Raw genomic sequence first — 16,071 nt, forward strand, 5'->3', positions numbered from 1 at the left:
ACAATGCGGCGAGATGATGGGATTGGAGGTGCGGAGTGGACTGGTCGACGGCCGTATGCGCTTCCGGGCTCAAGGTCGGAGCTCAGAATCCGTATCATCAACGAGCCAATGGGGGGGACTAGCAGGCGAAGAGAGTTATACAAAGACAATCATATCTATCATGTACAGAGCAGCAGACCTCAAAACATAGCAGCAGAGGAACAGTCGACCGACGAAAACGAACAACTCATTGTGAGCAACGGCAGCGTCACTCATCTCTCTGGAGAGCCGGTCTTGGCACTGACCAGTGCCGCTTTACCATTTCCGGCATCTAATCATGTGACATTCACATGACTGTTGACTAATCATTTTCAGACTCATGTGACTCAGCCTTATGCAAGTGCGAGTTTGGAGTCGGTGCAGGCGCTGGTAGCGTGGCACCCCTCAGTCCCAGTGTCAGCGAAACACCGGGAGTTTTCACATCTGGCAGATGATCAGATAAGCGATGGTTCGCGAACAATCGAGAGCCTCAGGAGACTAAGAAACCATGTTTTAGCTTTTCAAGTCTCGAGCTTTGATTGCACAACTTTCAGCCATAGATCAGCCGGAGTGGCAGTCCTGGGGTAAGGCAGGTAGGGAAACGTAGCCGAAGGTGTCATTTCTCCCAAGTTCCTTGGTTTGAGATTGGGGGGCGACAATGGAGTTGAGTCCGGGCCATTAATCTGCCAATTATAGCAGACTTTGCTTTATGACGACCGCTGCTCCCACTCAATTCCGATCCACAGTGGCTGGCCGGGAAAGCTTTCTGTACTGTTAGATATGTACTGGCTGTGTACCAATCCTCGGCGGTGCCGGTATCGCGATTCTTGCCAAGAGACCATTGGCTAGGACGGCCAGGCTAGACCGTTCTGGGGTAACTTTGGTCTTGATGGTACAGTAAGTTACGGTAATCAGCTTCAGAAACTTCAGACACACCAGAACAGGGAACAGGACCGGAGTAGTGTGACTGTCTGACTGTCAGGCAGTAGTGGAACAATTCTCTCTGACTTCTGATTGATACTCTCCTTCTCCCCTTACATCCATGTTGTTGTCTTGAACACCAGACATCAGTCTAACAGACCTCGTCTCTATGTGAGAATGAGTCTGTGCATACCGCGAACATCAGTACCGGATTTGGGTTTCACAGCAGCAGACAGCCTCGAGCAACCTCGTTCAGTCGTGCGCCCACGTGGTGGTCCTGTTGGGCGGAGATGTTAGTTTCTTCGCCCTCGCCCTCCGCCCTGCGTCCTTCGCCTTCCTCTCCCTCCACCACCCAACTTCATCCTCCTCCTCTCTCCCCATGCTCGACTTCCTTTACGCGCCGCTTGTCCTCGACGTCGGCCGCCCTTGCCTATCATAGTCAGCAGTATGACTCTGCCGCCGATCGTTCTGCTGCGCCCAGTAGTCCTTTCACCCCCCGCTCTTCCCGCGCAGCCATTGAGGAGCTCCGCTCAGCTCTAAAGAGACACTCCGTTTCGTCTCCTACTGCCAGGCCCTCAGGGGATCTCCCGAGCGGCCGTATGTCCGCTGGGCAGACCTCCCTTGGGGGCGGAATTAGCGCCTCCGTGTCTGCTGCTGCTGCTGGCCCCGGTCCTAACGCCGCCCTACCCGACTCCTCCGATCGTCCTGCCAGTAACGATCCATCCACCTCTGAAGCTGCTCATCCAGCTCCTGTTGTTCCTCCGCACAGCACACTGGCGCCTCCAATGCCTGCGCCGACCAGTGCCGTATCCAACAAGCGGAACAGTCCGACGGATTCTCCTGCTCATGGCACCTCTGCTGCCAACCCAGAGAACCTAGAACTCGAGCGATCTCAGTCAAAGAAGCTGCGCCCTTCCCAGCCTACGGTCAAACTTCTTCCGAAACGTTATGAGAATGCGGACCCCAAAGATCTCGTCGTCTTGATCTCGAGTATGCTTCTAGAACTTATCCGATTCAACGACAAGATCCCCTTACACCAGGGTCGACTAACGCGCTTCCATTCGCGGTCACCACCTCGAATCTCTGTCCATGACTATCTTCAACGAATAACAACCCACGCGACCTTGTCGCCGCCCATTCTTCTCAGTATGGTGTACTATATTGACCGACTTTGCGCATTATATCCCGCCTTTACCGTCTCCAGTCTGACAATACACCGCTTCTTGATTGCCAGTGCGACTGTCGCTTCCAAGGGTCTAAGTGACAGCTTCTGGACCAACAAGACTTATGCTCGCGTTGGAGGTATCAGCATGACGGAGTTGGCTTTACTTGAGCTAGAGTTTCTCTTCCGCGTTGAGTGGCGCATTGTCCCTCAGCCAGAAGTGCTGACTGACTACTACCAGAGTTTGGCGGAAAGGTGTGATGGATATGAAATCCAGTCCAGTTCGTAATCGACCTACAGGTCATCTCTATTGTCACTGGACACATTTGCCAGGCGTTAGAAGAACAGGGCATCTAATGTGAGCATCTAATCAGCTCACGCAGGGGCATGGAGTTGGCTTGCATGTGCTAGAGCGCCTGACAGCAGCAATGCCACGGGGGTGGACTGCTTACAATTGGTTTTATTACGGTTTTGCATCTTTGCGTTTTGTCCATACTCTTCAATATCCCTCTGGGTTTTGTACAACTTCACTTCGGCGTTTGGGGATTCCATGGAGGCTTTTGTGTTTCTTTCTGCGTGTCTGGGAGTACCAGCTCGCACTTATACCAATATCAACAATGCAGATTATTACTAGTTCTCTAGTCCGGCTTTGGCTCTTGTATCTCGTCCTGCTGTAGTTCATGCCTAAGGCATCAATTATATCGTAGGGCTTAGGTTTTAGGGTACAGGGTTGCGCGGGGAAATCTTCAAGATCGATCCTCGGACGGTCAAAGTAACGACCTCAATTGACTGCTATCTATGCGCCAACAACACTTTTGAAGCATGATATAGGGTTCATTAGCTGCCGCTACCGCTGTCGCTTCCGCGTGACTTCCTCGCTCGCCGCCTACGAGCTTCCCGCCCCCAACCTTCAACCAACTCCTCCCCACCCCGCCGATGCCCATGGATTCCCGGGAGGTCGTCGAGATCCTTCGGGACATACAACCCCTCATAGGTGAGGTGATACCTATCAAGACTGTGCAAGAGACCCAGCCGACGGAAGAATATGGTGTGTATTACCGCTCTTGGCGAAGGAACTAGATCATGTTAACAGCTCCAGGCGATGCCTATGTCGCGGGGGTATACATGAAAAGTGCCGCCAAGGTCAGCAAGTGAGTTTTCCAAATGCAATTGCTTTCTATATATTAATCACTGATTTCTTAGAGCCCTTGATGCGGCTTACCCTCGCGATCCCAACCGTCTGATGAACCACCTTCGCCGCTTCGTTAAATTCGACAACCTCCCTAAGTCAGTTCAAGACATCGTCGTGCAAGACAACCCCACCCCGCAAACGATATTCCTTATTGTCGCGCCGCCTTTACCACCCACTGAAGAACTGCTGAAAATACTCGCCCCCTACGCGCCCCAGCCGGAAAACGCAGAAGTGCAGTCGTCGGGCTCAGAATCTGTGGGTCAGATCAAGCTGCATACCATCAAAGTTCCGACGCTCCCACCGCTTAGCACGGCGCAGGCCACGAAATGGTCCAAGGAATTATGGCCGATCACTTATAACCCTGCCGCTGCGCGATCGTTTGTCTCTCCACCTGTTCAAACCCTCAATCGTACGCAAGAGTTCATTCAGCCGGACGCGGGCCGGTATCTGGCGTTTGCGCGCAACGTCGCTCACGAAGCGGAACAGTCTGGTCGGGGACGCGGTGTTGGCGCCGTTGTGGTCGATCCATCTATTTTTTCAAGAATTCTAGACGCAGGAGAGGATACCAACGAAAAATGGGCGGACGCCATTGTCGCTGTAGCTGGCGACGCGCGGTATTCGCGTCAGGAAGCGGGGCAACCGTCAGTCGCTGAACTGCATACCGGTTCAGGGCCGAATCCAGCTGCCGAAACATACAATGCAGATCTAGAAGGCGGCCCGGACCTTCATGCGCTCATGCGAGCAGCCGAGATCGTCGCCTACAAACGCCGCGCTGGCGATCCCAAGGCAGAAGAGGATAAACCCTTCTTATCTAGGTTAGAGACATACTTCTTGTCCCAAAACGACCTCACAGGACCGCCTGAACCTGAGTACGAGCTTGAGTCACAAGATACGACACCAGTCCCAGAAAAGTACCAGAAGACTGGACCTAACGAATCACTGCCGATTCCTACCTCAGCAACACCAGAGAGTCATATTCCAGGTGCTCGAATCCGTCCGCGCTCTCAGGGCGGATACCTCTGCACAGATCTTGACATATACCTCACACACGAACCCTGCGTCTGCTGTTGTATGGGCCTTCTTCTTTCTCGATTCCGCTCTGTCACCTTTCCAAGGCGTGGACGAATTCCAACGGGCGGTCTTGCATCTGAGCCTGCCATTTCGCCTGTTCCTGTGGATGAATCTGAGACTGGGAACGCGCAAGTAAATGAGCAAGATAATAATAGCAACAGGATGTACTACGGACTCCACTGGCGCAAGGAGCTGAACTGGAGAGCGCTAGGGTTCGAGTACGTCGAGGATCCAGAGTGGTCTGTCCCTGATGTGGTGAAGTTGCAGGATAACGGAGTTGTGTTTTATGCTTGACGCTATCTTGTCCTTCTCGTTTCTTATCTGTTCTTGAGTCTGTATTCGGAGTACGGTGTTAACGGCGAAGGAAATCGAATGTACTATTACCATCAAACTAGATACATATAGCATAAATGTAGATCTTAAGAGGTATCAGTCAGATACTAGGAAGACATACCTAACTACTCCGTCACCCAACACAATCTCAATCCCACCACCCTGTATCCTACCTAATACTTATACCAGCTCTTCCAACGAGGTCAACTCGGTGTTCAACCTCACCGACAACGAGCCAAGCGACGAGATGTACCAGAGCCAGACCTGGATGAGCGAATACGAACGCGTGTGCAATCTACCTGTGGATGGGCCTTTCCCTACCGTCGCGTCGGGCACAACTTCAGCATTATTCTAGGTAATAGATGCGGACTCGAGCGCGGAGAGTTCCAAGGTCGACGTCGACCTCTACCATAGATAGCCAAACGGCTAGCTAGCCCCCAAGAATCCCGTCGTCTACGGCGACCACTGCAACGAGTACCGCCTCAGTAAAAAACCCGACAAGCATCGTCTTGGAAACGGGCTTTGTGGGGGGTGGACTTGTTTGGGCTCTCGGTTTGGGGATTGTTGTAGCAAATACGGTTACTTACTGTGGTAGTTCATCTCGATGGGATTACTAACCAAGCACGAACTGCGATGCTACTTACGTATGGCTCGTGCTCTTGGTTTAGGTCCAGGGGCTGCCTCTGGAATTAGATAAAGTTATGTGGACGTGGATTTTTCCCTGTTCCTGGCGATGTACTGACTCGTTCAAGGAAGGAGAGTGTATGGTGAATTGCAATCAATCACCAAGCTTAGTTCTAGCTCTATAGCAGGAACTTCAATATGAAGCATCTAACTTCCGCTCGTACCATAGTCTTCCACACGTCCATAATGGATCCTCAGCGGACCCCGAATAGGCCTCCGTACTCATCTGTTTTTCTGCCCTCCTTTCCCGTCATTATCTATTCCCCCGCCGTTCCAATTATAATCATGCTGTGCCCTGAAGGCAAAAGGAAAAAAAAGAGACCGTAGTAAAATTTAGATTAAATAATAAAAGAAGAATTATTAAATTTAGTTTTTTTTAGTTTTAAACTTTAAAAACCTTCTAGGGGCGCCCTGCACAATACCCCCGATTGGAACACGCGTGGCGGCAAATGCTGAGCGGACATGGCTTAGGTTAGACACGTCCCCGCGAAGCAGGTCGACCTGACATCCAAGGGAACTGAGGTTGCGAAGAATTTTCTGGGAATGTTCGTCGTCGTGGCCGCTGCGGGACATTACCGCTAGATGCTTGGTTTCATTTTGTGCGAGATAGATTGCCAGGCTGGAGCACAGACCTCGCAGTCCGTCTACAATGAGATAGCTTTTACTGGTTGACAGCCTCATGCTGCGCGGTGCCGGACGCACGGGCACCTCTACCTTTGCGCTGGGCCCGTCACTGATAACCAGCTTCCCAATATGCTTTCCACTGCGCAGCAGACGGAATGCTGCTGGAATGTCGCGGAGAGAGAAGCCGTGCATCGGGATATTGGGACTAAGGTGACCGCCAGTCATTAGTGCTAAAATGTCTGCCAGTAAACTACAGTCAAGTCAGTTACTGGTCCCAACGGTCTGTGCATCGGCCTTACCTAGCGATTGTTCCGTCTGTGATCTCCTTGTGCGACAGGTCTAAGGCTCGGAACGAGGCGTTGCGGTTGAATGGCTCCATAACGAGGGTGCTCCCATCCAGGATATCCTTTTTGCCAATTTCAACCATTATCCCACCGTCCGCAATGATACGCCATGTCTCGTCTAGCAAGTTGCCAGTCAACGAGTTTAATATCACATCCACTCCCTCCCCCCCTGTGAATGCCAGAATTTGCTCTGCGAAGGCCGTCGTCCGTGACGAGAAGATACGCTCTTTGGGGATACCGTACTGGGCTCTGAAGAACTCTCGCTTCTCCGGAGTTCCCGCGGTGGCGTATACCTCGACTAGGATTAGAGCTCTGTCAGTGTGTAATCGAAAGCTTGCTTACCTCGGCACCCATATATTGAGCGAGCTGAATGGCGGACAAGCCCACTCCTCCAGTGGCGGAGTGAATGAGCACGCGCTGGCCCCTTTTCAAATGCGCCAGTCTGTAGAGTGCGTATATTGAGGTCATAAAGACACATGGTATCGTGGAAGCCTATTCAAAGCTCATGGTATCTGGAATGGGGTACACTCGCTGGGTGGTCGTGATGATGCGATTAGCGAATGACCCTTTCTGGAAGAATGCGACTCGCTGGCCTGGTTTGAAGCCCTCCACGTCTGGTGCCACGCGCGTTATGATGCCTGCTCCCTCACCTCCCAGAAGATGTTCGTTGTCTGGAACGATCCCTACGGTGACTGCAACCTTCTTGAAGGTGACTCCGGACGCACTATTGGTGTATGTATTCTCCTGCACGTACCCTACACAGGCGACTTCAGCCGAGCGGACCAATCAAAGAAACAGACGGTTAATCTATTCTGATACCTCGTCAACAAAAGCACGTACTCCGTCGATAGGGTCATGTAATCCTGCCGCTAGGCCGGGCGGCTCCATTCCGTTCAGATCGGATCGGATCGGATTGGTGGAGCTGTCACTGGATCGTAGTGGAGACGGGCGATAGGGCTGGCATGCCAGTATGGGATCGGTCTTTGGTAGCCCTACCTCGGCCACGGGCTCGCTCTGGGTCATGGATCAGCTATCGCGAGGCTGTCTATCTTTGTACGAGGGATCTCCAGCCGCTTCAGCCTCGGGCCGCCTTCAGACACAGACACACCGGTGCGTGCCGCCCCATGCTTGATGCTTGACAGTCGATAGCTCCACCGCCAGGAGCAAGGGTAGAGATAACCTTGCAGCTGACGCCTACATTTACTTTAGCGCAGGCGTTCGCGTCTGGAGGCCGTGATCACTAAGTAGGCACTGATTAGCAGCTCGGCGTATCCGTAGACTAGACAGTCTGACTCTACCATGCTTCTTTTACCCAAGCTCAGCCCCAGTAAACGCCGGGGCTGGCCCGGGCAATCTCCCGGCGCAGCACGATGCTTAAGTCGGTGCAAGCCGCAGCCAATGGTTCTTGGCTTGGTGCCCAGGAGCCTAGAGCCTAGCGTAGCGTGGATGGCGTGCATTGGGCCTACCAGTCTGGGCCTTCCTGCTCCGTAGTCTGTACGGAGGACATGTCTATCCTTAGGCCCTGGTTGGTGCGATCTAACCCCAGATACAGTGGAACAATTGGAGCAATGAGAGAAGACAAGGCAGCAATAATAATTTGTATCAATCGATTTCTCATTCTTGCCTGCATCTGCTAGTGGACTTGCTATGGACCCCTGCATCTCTGCATGCACCGGCCGTTCCCATCCGGACTGTTACCCTCTCTACTATAAAGTAGCCCAAGAGGCTATGATTTGGTCAAGCCCAGCCCCTACCACGGAATCTCAGTTCCATCAATCACGTTGAAAAACTTGCCCGAGGTCTTCTCGCGGGTTGCGCTGTCCACCTGTACACGAGTCCGAGTCAGTATCCATCATCACATCGCGTCACTTCATCCGCCAAAGGCGACGTACCAGGCCTAGAATGCCATCGACGCTCTGGCGCTGCGGGTTCGGCGCCTGGGGGAGCCCCATCGCCCGCGCGCTCCTATTGCCGCTCTCGGTTTGCACGAGACTGGAGGGTGCAATCATTGTCAGCTTCAATTTCAGCTTCAGCTGCTGACGCCACGTGGGTCGGGTGGAGTGCGCCTTGGCCCAACTAACTTACCCAGGATGCACGGCGAAGGCAACAAAACCCTTGTTGGCGCTGTGGATAGCACTATAGACGGCAGGGGTGAGTTAGCCACAGCCAGCCAGTGATAATGATCCAGAAAGGTGAAATAGGCCGTCTCACATCGTAACCCAATTCAGCGCCGCCTTCGCAATCCCGTACGCGGGGGCAATGTGTGCCTTGTGCAGCTCTAGCCGCCCGATCGAGCCCGCCGCACTGCTGATAGACACCCACACGGGGGCCGCCGCCTTCTCCAACAGCGGCTTGATGGTCTGGTACAGGGCCAGGGGGCCGAGCGCGTTGACGGCCAGCACGTCCGTGACGACGGCCCCGCTGACGCTGTCCAGCGGAATGATGCCGTTTTCGCCGGCGCCGCCGGCGTTGGCGATCACGACGTCGAGGTGTTTGATGGTGGGCGCGGAGTCGGAGGATGCGAGCTGCTGCACGGCTGCGAAGGCGTCGTCGGCGTTGCTGCTTTCGATCTTCACGAGGTGTAGCGTTGTGCCGGTTGCCGTGGGGAGAGATTGCAGGTCGCTGGCGTAAGGGGCGCTGGGGTCGCGGATGCTTCCGATTACGGTGTGGTGCGGGCGCACGAGGTATGTTTCGAGGAGTGTGCGGCCGATTCCTGAGGGTAGGGGCGTTAGCTGGCTGGAATGCTCATGCTCTCGGGCCCTATGGTTTGAGCAGGTGAAGTACCGGGACTACCGGATTGGGAAGGGCGGGGGGCTTGCCTCGGCTGACGCCGGTGACGAGGACAATGGTGTTGGACATGGTGGCTTTGCTTAGGGATGGATAGATAAGAGGTGAAGACGAAGAATCAAGCAGGGTTGCAAGTAGATAGATGAGATAAGCTTGGCGAGTTGGATGAGGTGAGAACTCTACCTATTAATGGCCCGTTGAGAAAACGCTCGTATGTACAGACAGTGCCTGATTAATAATGTTGCGCAGATGCTTTGAAATGCTTTGAAATCCATCGATCTCGCACAAAGACATTGTGCTGTCTATCTCGGACTGCGACATGGGGGTTACTGCAGACTAGCCCTTGATGCGCGCGATCGATCCTTCGGCCGTGCCTAGTCCCGGATCGAGCTTCGTCTCCAGATGCCGTCGGACCCCCAAGCAGCTGCCAGTGGGCTCTCCTTTCAACTGCCGTTAGGTTCTCCTTTGGCATGGTGCTGCCATCCCTCGGCCGTCCTTCGACGAGCCTCTCTTCCACTCCTGCCCGGTGCAATAGTTGCAGTTAGTTAAAGAGAGCGCCCTGGCAGCAACAGCAATCGATGTATCGCCTTTCATTCCAGTCAATTATGAGCAACACAGACCATTTGGTCACCGCCGCTGCGGTCTTGCCGCTCCTCCGCGGTCTTTACCTCATCCTCTACCGCCTCTACCTCAGCCCGTTGACCAAGTTCCCCGGCCCCAAGCTCGCCGCGCTCTCGACCTGGTACAAGGCCTACTATGACCTCGTCAGCGGCGGCCACGGTGGCCAGTTCGCCTTCCAGATCAAGCGGCTGCATGAGCAGCATGGTCCCGTTGTGCGGGTCGGGCCGAACGAGGTGCACATCGACGCGCTTCTCCGCCGCCCCCGACTTCCAGTCCCCTTACTCACATGCCCTGATGAGCTGGGTCTATGCTGCCCATTACACCACCCACTTCAACTGGGTCATGCGCATGACGCAGTGGATGCCCGATGCAATCCTTGGCATCCTTGTGCCCTCGTTTCGCCCGATCCTGGACTACCGCGTGGTGAGTGACGAGTAATGAGAGATGACTGATTCCCCTCCCTGCAGAATGTGACCGCTAGTGGACCACCCCCTATCCAGGCCATCCAGCCCCAGATCCGCGATGTCCTCGCCGGCAACAATGTCGAGGCCAAAGCCGCCGCGCATCCCACCATCTTCACCGACATCCTGCAGGCCAACCTCCCGCCCGAGGAGCTGTCCTTCAACCGCCTCACGCAGGAAGCCATGAGCGTCAGCGGTGCCGGCATCGAAACCACCATGTGGACCCTCTCCGTCGCCACCTTCCACGTACTTTGGAACCCCGCCGTCGAGGAGCGCCTGGTCGCCGAGCTGGTCAAGGCTATCCCCGACCCGCCCATATCCTGCCCTGGGCGCAGCCCGAAAAGCTGCCCTACCTGTCTGCCGTGATCAACGAGGGTACGCCCCCTCCCCCTACCTGCTGTTCTTGTTCCATCCCATGCTAACACCCCCCTCCGCCCCTTAGCCCTCCGTCTCTCCTTCGGCTCCGTGCACCGCCTCCCGCGCGTGCACCGCGCCCAAGACCTCATGTACAACGGCTGGGTGATCCCCGCCGGCACGGCCGTCAGCATGGACGCCTACCACAACCACGTCAACGCGTCCATTTTCCCGGACCTGCACGAGTCCCGGCCCGAGCGCTGGCTGGGGGATCCGGTGGCCGGTGGCACTGGTAAGCACCGCCTCAGCTACTACTTGACCTCGTTCAGCCGCGGGTCGCGCGTGTGCATTGGCATGCATCTCGCCATGATGGACATGTATGTTGCGCTGGCGACGGTGTTCCGGCACCATAAGCTGGAGCTGTTTGAGACGGACCGCTCGGATGTTGATTTCATTATGGATCTTGTGAGGCCGATACCGAAGTGGGAGTCTAAGGGGGTGAGGGTTGTGGTGTAGGGGGGGTTGGTTTAGGTTTAGGGTTGGCTTAGGCAGGTGGACGGTATGATGTTCCCTGGCGTGGTTTCCTTGTATTACCGGTCAGCGAGATTCCTGGGGACCTTGTATAGTGCCCTTTCCGTCGAGGTGTATGTCCAAAGACTGGCTAGGTGTCACAGAGAGTGGGTGGGGATGAGGCCGAGGCGAGAAGTAGTACGCATAGCATAGCGCTTGTGGGCTAGGCTAATACGATGGCGATAAGCCCCGACTCCCAGACAAGGCAGCGTAAGCGGATGCCAGGCTGGTCCGTGGGTATATAAGCCGTTCCTTTCCCCTGTTGTGTTCCCTCTATTCGCTCCTCCATCGCACCCCCAACCCGTCATCATGCTGTTGCTCCTTCGTCGGAGCGCATACTCCCTCTCCCACATATTCTCTCGCCTTGCCCTAAACATCCGCCACCTAAGCCACTCTATCCCTTCTCGCCGGCGAGTAGAGCACCTACACCCGGCACCCCATCCCCAGCTGGGTTTAGAGGAGCGGTTTCCGCTCTCGCCACTCGACTTCATCATCACCCAGAACTACAGCACCTGGGCCCTGATCTTCAAGCTGCGCGATGCCGCCGCCATCCCAACAATCGCCCAGACTCTGCGTCACGCGGTGCAGGCCACGCTCGCGCAGTGCCGGCACATGGTCGGCACCATCGAGGGCGACGGGCAGGGGGACTACACCATCGTCAAGAAGACTGACAGCACGGTCCCCTTCGTCGTCTACCATCTCCCAGACGGGCCATCCTACGCCGGCCTCGCGCGCGCGGGCTTCGCCTCTGCCAGCCTTGGCGACCCAGCGCGCTTCACCATGCCTGGCATGACCATGCCAGCCACTGCCCGCCCTCCGCCAGCCCCCGCATCTCGGGCTACCAGCTCACCTTCATCCCCGGCGGCTTCGCCTTCACCGTCCACAAGCACCACTTCGCCATGGACGTCACCGGCACCAACAGCCTGGTCCACCAGATCGCCGCGCACAGCCGCACCCTCCTCCGCGGCTCCGATCCTCCATCCTGGGATGACTCCTGGATGGACCGCTCGCGCTTTATCACGCCGCGAAGCCCTGACGAGCCCACCGTCCCAGCGCCGCCGTCCGCTCCACGCCATCCAGACTGGATGCCCTCAGGCTGCTCGTGGCTGCTCTTTCAGATCCCCCAAGCCCAAATCGCCGCCCTCAAGCGCCAGGCCACCCCCAGCACGGCTGCAGCCACCGGCCGATGAATTTCCACATACGACGCCCTAACCGCCTTCCTCTGGCGCGTGCTCCTGCGCAACCGCGCAAAGATCTACACCCCCGACCTCTCGGCCCCCGCCATCTTCCTCGAGTTCGTGAACATGCGCCGCCGCCGTATGTCCCCTCTTCTCCCTTTACCTCTCCTGACTCAACTCCAATAACTCCATACTACTATCACCCACTAACACTCTTCTCCTTCCCAGTAACACCCCCCTTTCTGAGCGCCGGCAAGGCAACGTCCTTGCCGGCGGCATCTCAAGTACGCACCCGTCCCCGCTAAGCATAGCACAGGTAATCGCGCCCGAGACATCCACGTCGCTAACCACGCTCGTGCTCTTCATCCGCGAGGTCACGGACGGCGTCACGCCGGCCGCGCTGAATGTGCGGCTGGACTCGTTTGGGCCGATGGCGGTCGCTGTGACAGACTGGCGCGGCGTGGGGATGTGTGAGGCGGATTGGGGGTGGGGTGGGAATGGAGGCGCGGATGGACGGCCCGCGGCGGCGCGGCAGCTTGCTGATACGGTTGTGGAGAATATGGTTATGATTTATCCGCGGAGGGACGCAGACGTGGATGCGAGCGCGGGCTTGGAGGTCGTGCTGCCGTTTGAGACGGAGTTCTTGGATGAGGAGTTGATGGGGGAGGGAGCGGGAGGCTTACAAGTTACAGAAGGGTAGGTAGGTAAATCTACCGGCCAAAAATCTACGAGCGCCTCCTTCCTGCCTGGTCCAGACGTTGCTGCTTTAAGAGGGTGAGCCGGATAAGTCAGGTGATCCGCTTACCCTCGAAAGTGATTTGCTCACTCACTTCAACAGCTACACCCTACACTCGCCCTGTCTCCTCTTTGTGTCGACACCATTTCTGGGGCTGCTGCGTAATAGTAAAAACTTGTTGATAGGAATGCCCGAGGATCCAGGTAAATTTGTGCGGACAACATGTCAGGAACTGGAACGGGTCTCAAGTGTATGTACATTCCAGGATCGCCCGGCACGGGCCGATCATAGGTAACCCGACAACGCCAGTACCTGAGGCGGATTCCAAGTGGGTTTTTGCTGAGCTAGGGAGATTCGAGTAAACTTCCAATTTAGCAATCAGATAGCCCATCCTTACGTTACTGAAAGCTATCCCGTGGAAAGGAATGCACGAAGTCTCATTCACGCCAACATGTTCTAGTTTTGAAGTGGCCATGAGACGTGACTGGTCAATGCAGGTCGCCATATCCCTGTTCAGCTGCGCCTGCTCATCGAAGAGCGGGGTAGCTCTTTATAACAGAGGAAGGCGCTGATTCTCACCACAGCACAGTACTGTTTCTGCCCCTCATCCAGGTCCATCGCACTAGTCGCAGTCTTGACGCAATAATCTATTATATCCTCCCTCAGAACTGTCCTTTGCCCCACAGTCTAGAAGCTTGAACTCACCCGGTACGATTCGAAGCTTTCCTCTCGCCATGGCTGACCCGCTCTCGATTGCATCTGGAGTTGCTGGCTTGCTTTCTCTTGGGATCCAAGTCACCCAGAGTCTAGTCAATTTCTATTCCGCGTATAAGCACCAGGCTTCCGAATTGGATCAGATTTTGCACAATCTTGGAAATCTCTTAGTTATATTTGACAACCTTGATAACGCACTAAAAGCTCGCCAACCTCAGATAATCGAAGAAGAATCGCTTAAAAGTATCAACAATGCGATATTGAATTGCAATGAAGTTATCGAGGAATTACAAGCCGAATGTCATAAATTTCAAGAGAAATCGACAACAGGATTTAAGGGGCGAATTCAAGTTGCCAAGCGTCAGGCTGCGTATCCATTTCGAAAGAGTACTCTACAGAAGCTGGAAGAAGACATCAGTGAGATCCGGAATAATCTGTCTCTTGCGCTTGATGTGCTACAAGTCAATAGCCATAATATACTGCACGAGGAAGTTGGGGAAATAAAGTCACTCCTGAACCGCATAAATGCAATTCATGTCTCTTCCAAGATTCGTGATTGGCTAGCGGCGCCAGATGCGACCAGTAACCACAACAGTGCCCGCGAAAAACATCATACAGACACGGGACTGTGGTTCGTTAACGGCTCTTTCTTCAAGAACTGGCTGGTGAAACGGAATTCCTTTTTCTGGGTTCATGGCTTTGCGGGATGTGGCAAGTCCGTTCTATGCTCAACAGCTATCCAGTCTACCGTTAATGCGACTCGACATCACCATAGAGTAGGAGTTGGATTCTTCTACTTCTCCTTCAATGATGAGTCAAAGATAGGGAGTTCCGGCATGCTGCGGGCTTTGTTACTACAGCTTTCAACGCAACTTGAAGACGATGAAAAGGATCTACAGCAACTTTATGAAGTGTACAAGTCAGGTACTCCTCCAGTGGAAGCCCTTCTTAGGTCTTTGAAGAATGTTATCTGCAGATTCCAAAACAGCTACATTTTGCTTGACGCGTTGGATGAATGCCCACGCGATGGTGAACGAGAGAGGGTTTTGGAAACAATCAAGACAATGAGGGACTGGAACTTGCCAGGTTTCCACCTTTTGGTTACCAGTCGTAATGAGCTCGATATTCGTCAGTCGCTGCAAACTCCTCCTACCGAAGAGGTCAAGATGCAAAATCCTGAGACGGATAAGGATATAACAAACTTTGTTTATTACCAACTCAGCCACGACCCAAGGCTTCAAAAATGGAAAGTACGCCATGGAGAAATTCAAGAAAGCCTAAGCCAGAAGGCACAAGGAGTGTATGTCTGACAAGAGATATAAGAAGTTCGAATTTCGCTGATAGATGTACAGGTTTCGATATGTTGAATGTCAGTTGATGGAGCTCAAGCGGGCTAGGAACCGCAATCAAGTGGATGTTTGTTTACGTTCGTTGCCTCCAGATCTGGATGGAACATATGAGCGAATCCTGTGCAGCATCGACAAACTATATGCCGAGGATGTCCGGCGGATCTTGACAGTGCTTTGCATGGCTAAGCGCCCATTGACCCTGGAAGAATTGGTTGATGCGCATGCCGTGGACCTTGGAGAACAACCACGCCTCGATCGTGAAGGTCGGTCGTATGACCATGATGACTTGATTGATGTTTGTCGTGGTCTGGTTGAGGTCGCAGCGATGGAGGGCAGTGGAAGACAAGAAACACAGGTGGCTCGAATCGCACACTTCTCCGTACAAGAGTACCTTGAATCCAACCGTATTCTGGACCAGAAAGCAAAGTACTTTGCAGTGGAGAAAGATCGCGCAAATACGGAAATGGGACAGATCTGTCTTGTGTATATGTTGGAGCCAGGGCTATCTAATGATCCGCTAGATGCGGCAAGGGTTACTGAGTTTTGTTTGGCCCATTTTGCTGCAATGAATTGGTATGACTATTACCAGCGGGCTGGGGGTGGACGCTCTGATATTGATCGCCTGATCCTCAGACTCTTTGAGGATGGGTGCCAGTCATTCCTGACATGGGTCCAGCTGCATGACATGGATAAAACATGGCGCGTCAGCATAGACTATAATTGTGGACTCAAAGATATACCATCGCCTGTGTACTACTCCGCTCTTCTGGGATTGGAAACTGTTTTGGAGGACATTATAGCGTCTGGAGGAGAGCACTCACCACAGAAGGACATGGTCAATGCTCAAGGAGGAGAATATGGCAATGCACTCCAGGCTGCATCATTTCAAGGCCATGAGAAACTGGTGCAGATTCTCCTGGATCAGGGCGCGGATGTGAATGCTCAAGGAGGA

At 54.3% G+C, this 16,071-nt stretch overlaps 8 protein-coding genes across 8 annotated transcripts in view; 5 read left to right on the plus strand and 3 right to left on the minus strand.

Moving 5' to 3' along the window:
* Positions 1-1,046: 1,046 nt before the first annotated feature.
* phoB (regulatory cyclin phoB) lies at positions 1,047-2,753 on the plus strand. Its single transcript, XM_073769307.1, has one exon. It carries the CDS (start codon positions 1,230-1,232, stop codon positions 2,388-2,390), a length of 1,161 nt encoding a protein of 386 aa, XP_073626311.1. The 5' UTR covers positions 1,047-1,229; the 3' UTR covers positions 2,391-2,753.
* BDV14DRAFT_176807 (putative tRNA-specific adenosine-34 deaminase subunit Tad3) lies at positions 2,754-4,788 on the plus strand. Its single transcript, XM_073769308.1, has 3 exons — positions 2,754-3,149; positions 3,201-3,252; positions 3,305-4,788. Exons 1-3 carry the CDS (start codon positions 3,038-3,040, stop codon positions 4,656-4,658), a joined length of 1,518 nt encoding a protein of 505 aa, XP_073626312.1. The 5' UTR covers positions 2,754-3,037; the 3' UTR covers positions 4,659-4,788.
* Positions 4,789-5,747: 959 nt separating this feature from the next.
* Positions 5,748-6,817, minus strand: BDV14DRAFT_201974 (MDR/SDR family oxidoreductase; the record flags this gene model as incomplete). The annotated part of the gene is made up of 3 exons (XM_073773894.1): positions 5,748-6,255; positions 6,305-6,642; positions 6,692-6,817. The coding sequence occupies 3 exons, from the start codon at positions 6,815-6,817 to the stop codon at positions 5,748-5,750; spliced, it is 972 nt and encodes a 323-aa protein (XP_073626313.1).
* Positions 6,818-7,413: 596 nt separating this feature from the next.
* Positions 7,414-9,325, minus strand: BDV14DRAFT_176816 (NAD(P)-binding protein). Its single transcript, XM_073769309.1, has 5 exons — positions 9,169-9,325; positions 8,561-9,062; positions 8,435-8,485; positions 8,242-8,341; positions 7,414-8,174 (listed from the first exon to the last, which is right to left on the minus strand). Exons 1-5 carry the CDS (start codon positions 9,206-9,208, stop codon positions 8,100-8,102), a joined length of 768 nt encoding a protein of 255 aa, XP_073626314.1. The 5' UTR covers positions 9,209-9,325; the 3' UTR covers positions 7,414-8,099.
* BDV14DRAFT_91596 (uncharacterized protein) lies at positions 7,522-8,342 on the minus strand. The gene is made up of 2 exons (XM_073777851.1): positions 8,242-8,342; positions 7,522-8,174 (listed from the first exon to the last, which is right to left on the minus strand). Exon 2 carries the CDS (start codon positions 8,008-8,010, stop codon positions 7,555-7,557), a length of 456 nt encoding a protein of 151 aa, XP_073626315.1. The 5' UTR covers positions 8,011-8,174; positions 8,242-8,342; the 3' UTR covers positions 7,522-7,554.
* Positions 9,326-9,741: 416 nt separating the features above from the next.
* BDV14DRAFT_201976 (cytochrome P450) lies at positions 9,742-11,088 on the plus strand (the record flags this gene model as incomplete). Its single annotated transcript, XM_073773895.1, has 4 exons — positions 9,742-9,969; positions 10,031-10,180; positions 10,225-10,573; positions 10,661-11,088. 4 exons carry the CDS (start codon positions 9,742-9,744, stop codon positions 11,086-11,088), a joined length of 1,155 nt encoding a protein of 384 aa, XP_073626316.1.
* A 363-nt stretch (positions 11,089-11,451) lies between these two features.
* On the plus strand, positions 11,452-13,020 carry BDV14DRAFT_201977 (uncharacterized protein; the record flags this gene model as incomplete). Its single annotated transcript, XM_073773896.1, has 3 exons — positions 11,452-12,202; positions 12,261-12,459; positions 12,549-13,020. 3 exons carry the CDS (start codon positions 11,452-11,454, stop codon positions 13,018-13,020), a joined length of 1,422 nt encoding a protein of 473 aa, XP_073626317.1.
* Positions 13,021-13,623: 603 nt separating this feature from the next.
* Positions 13,624-16,071, plus strand: part of BDV14DRAFT_210017 (uncharacterized protein) — a gene marked incomplete at its 3' end in the record, with an annotated part of 4,120 nt that continues 1,672 nt past the window's right edge. The window contains exons 1-2 of the mRNA XM_073775792.1: positions 13,624-15,070; positions 15,123-16,053. Of these exons, the coding sequence (XP_073626318.1) occupies positions 13,791-15,070; positions 15,123-16,053 (2,211 nt within the window). The 5' untranslated portion in view covers positions 13,624-13,790. The remainder of the gene's footprint in view (positions 15,071-15,122; positions 16,054-16,071) is intronic.

This window comes from Aspergillus stella-maris, assembly GCF_047715825.1.
Source record: "Aspergillus stella-maris strain CBS 113639 unplaced genomic scaffold BDV14scaffold_42, whole genome shotgun sequence".
In the NCBI taxonomy this organism is placed as follows: domain Eukaryota; kingdom Fungi; phylum Ascomycota; class Eurotiomycetes; order Eurotiales; family Aspergillaceae; genus Aspergillus; species Aspergillus stella-maris.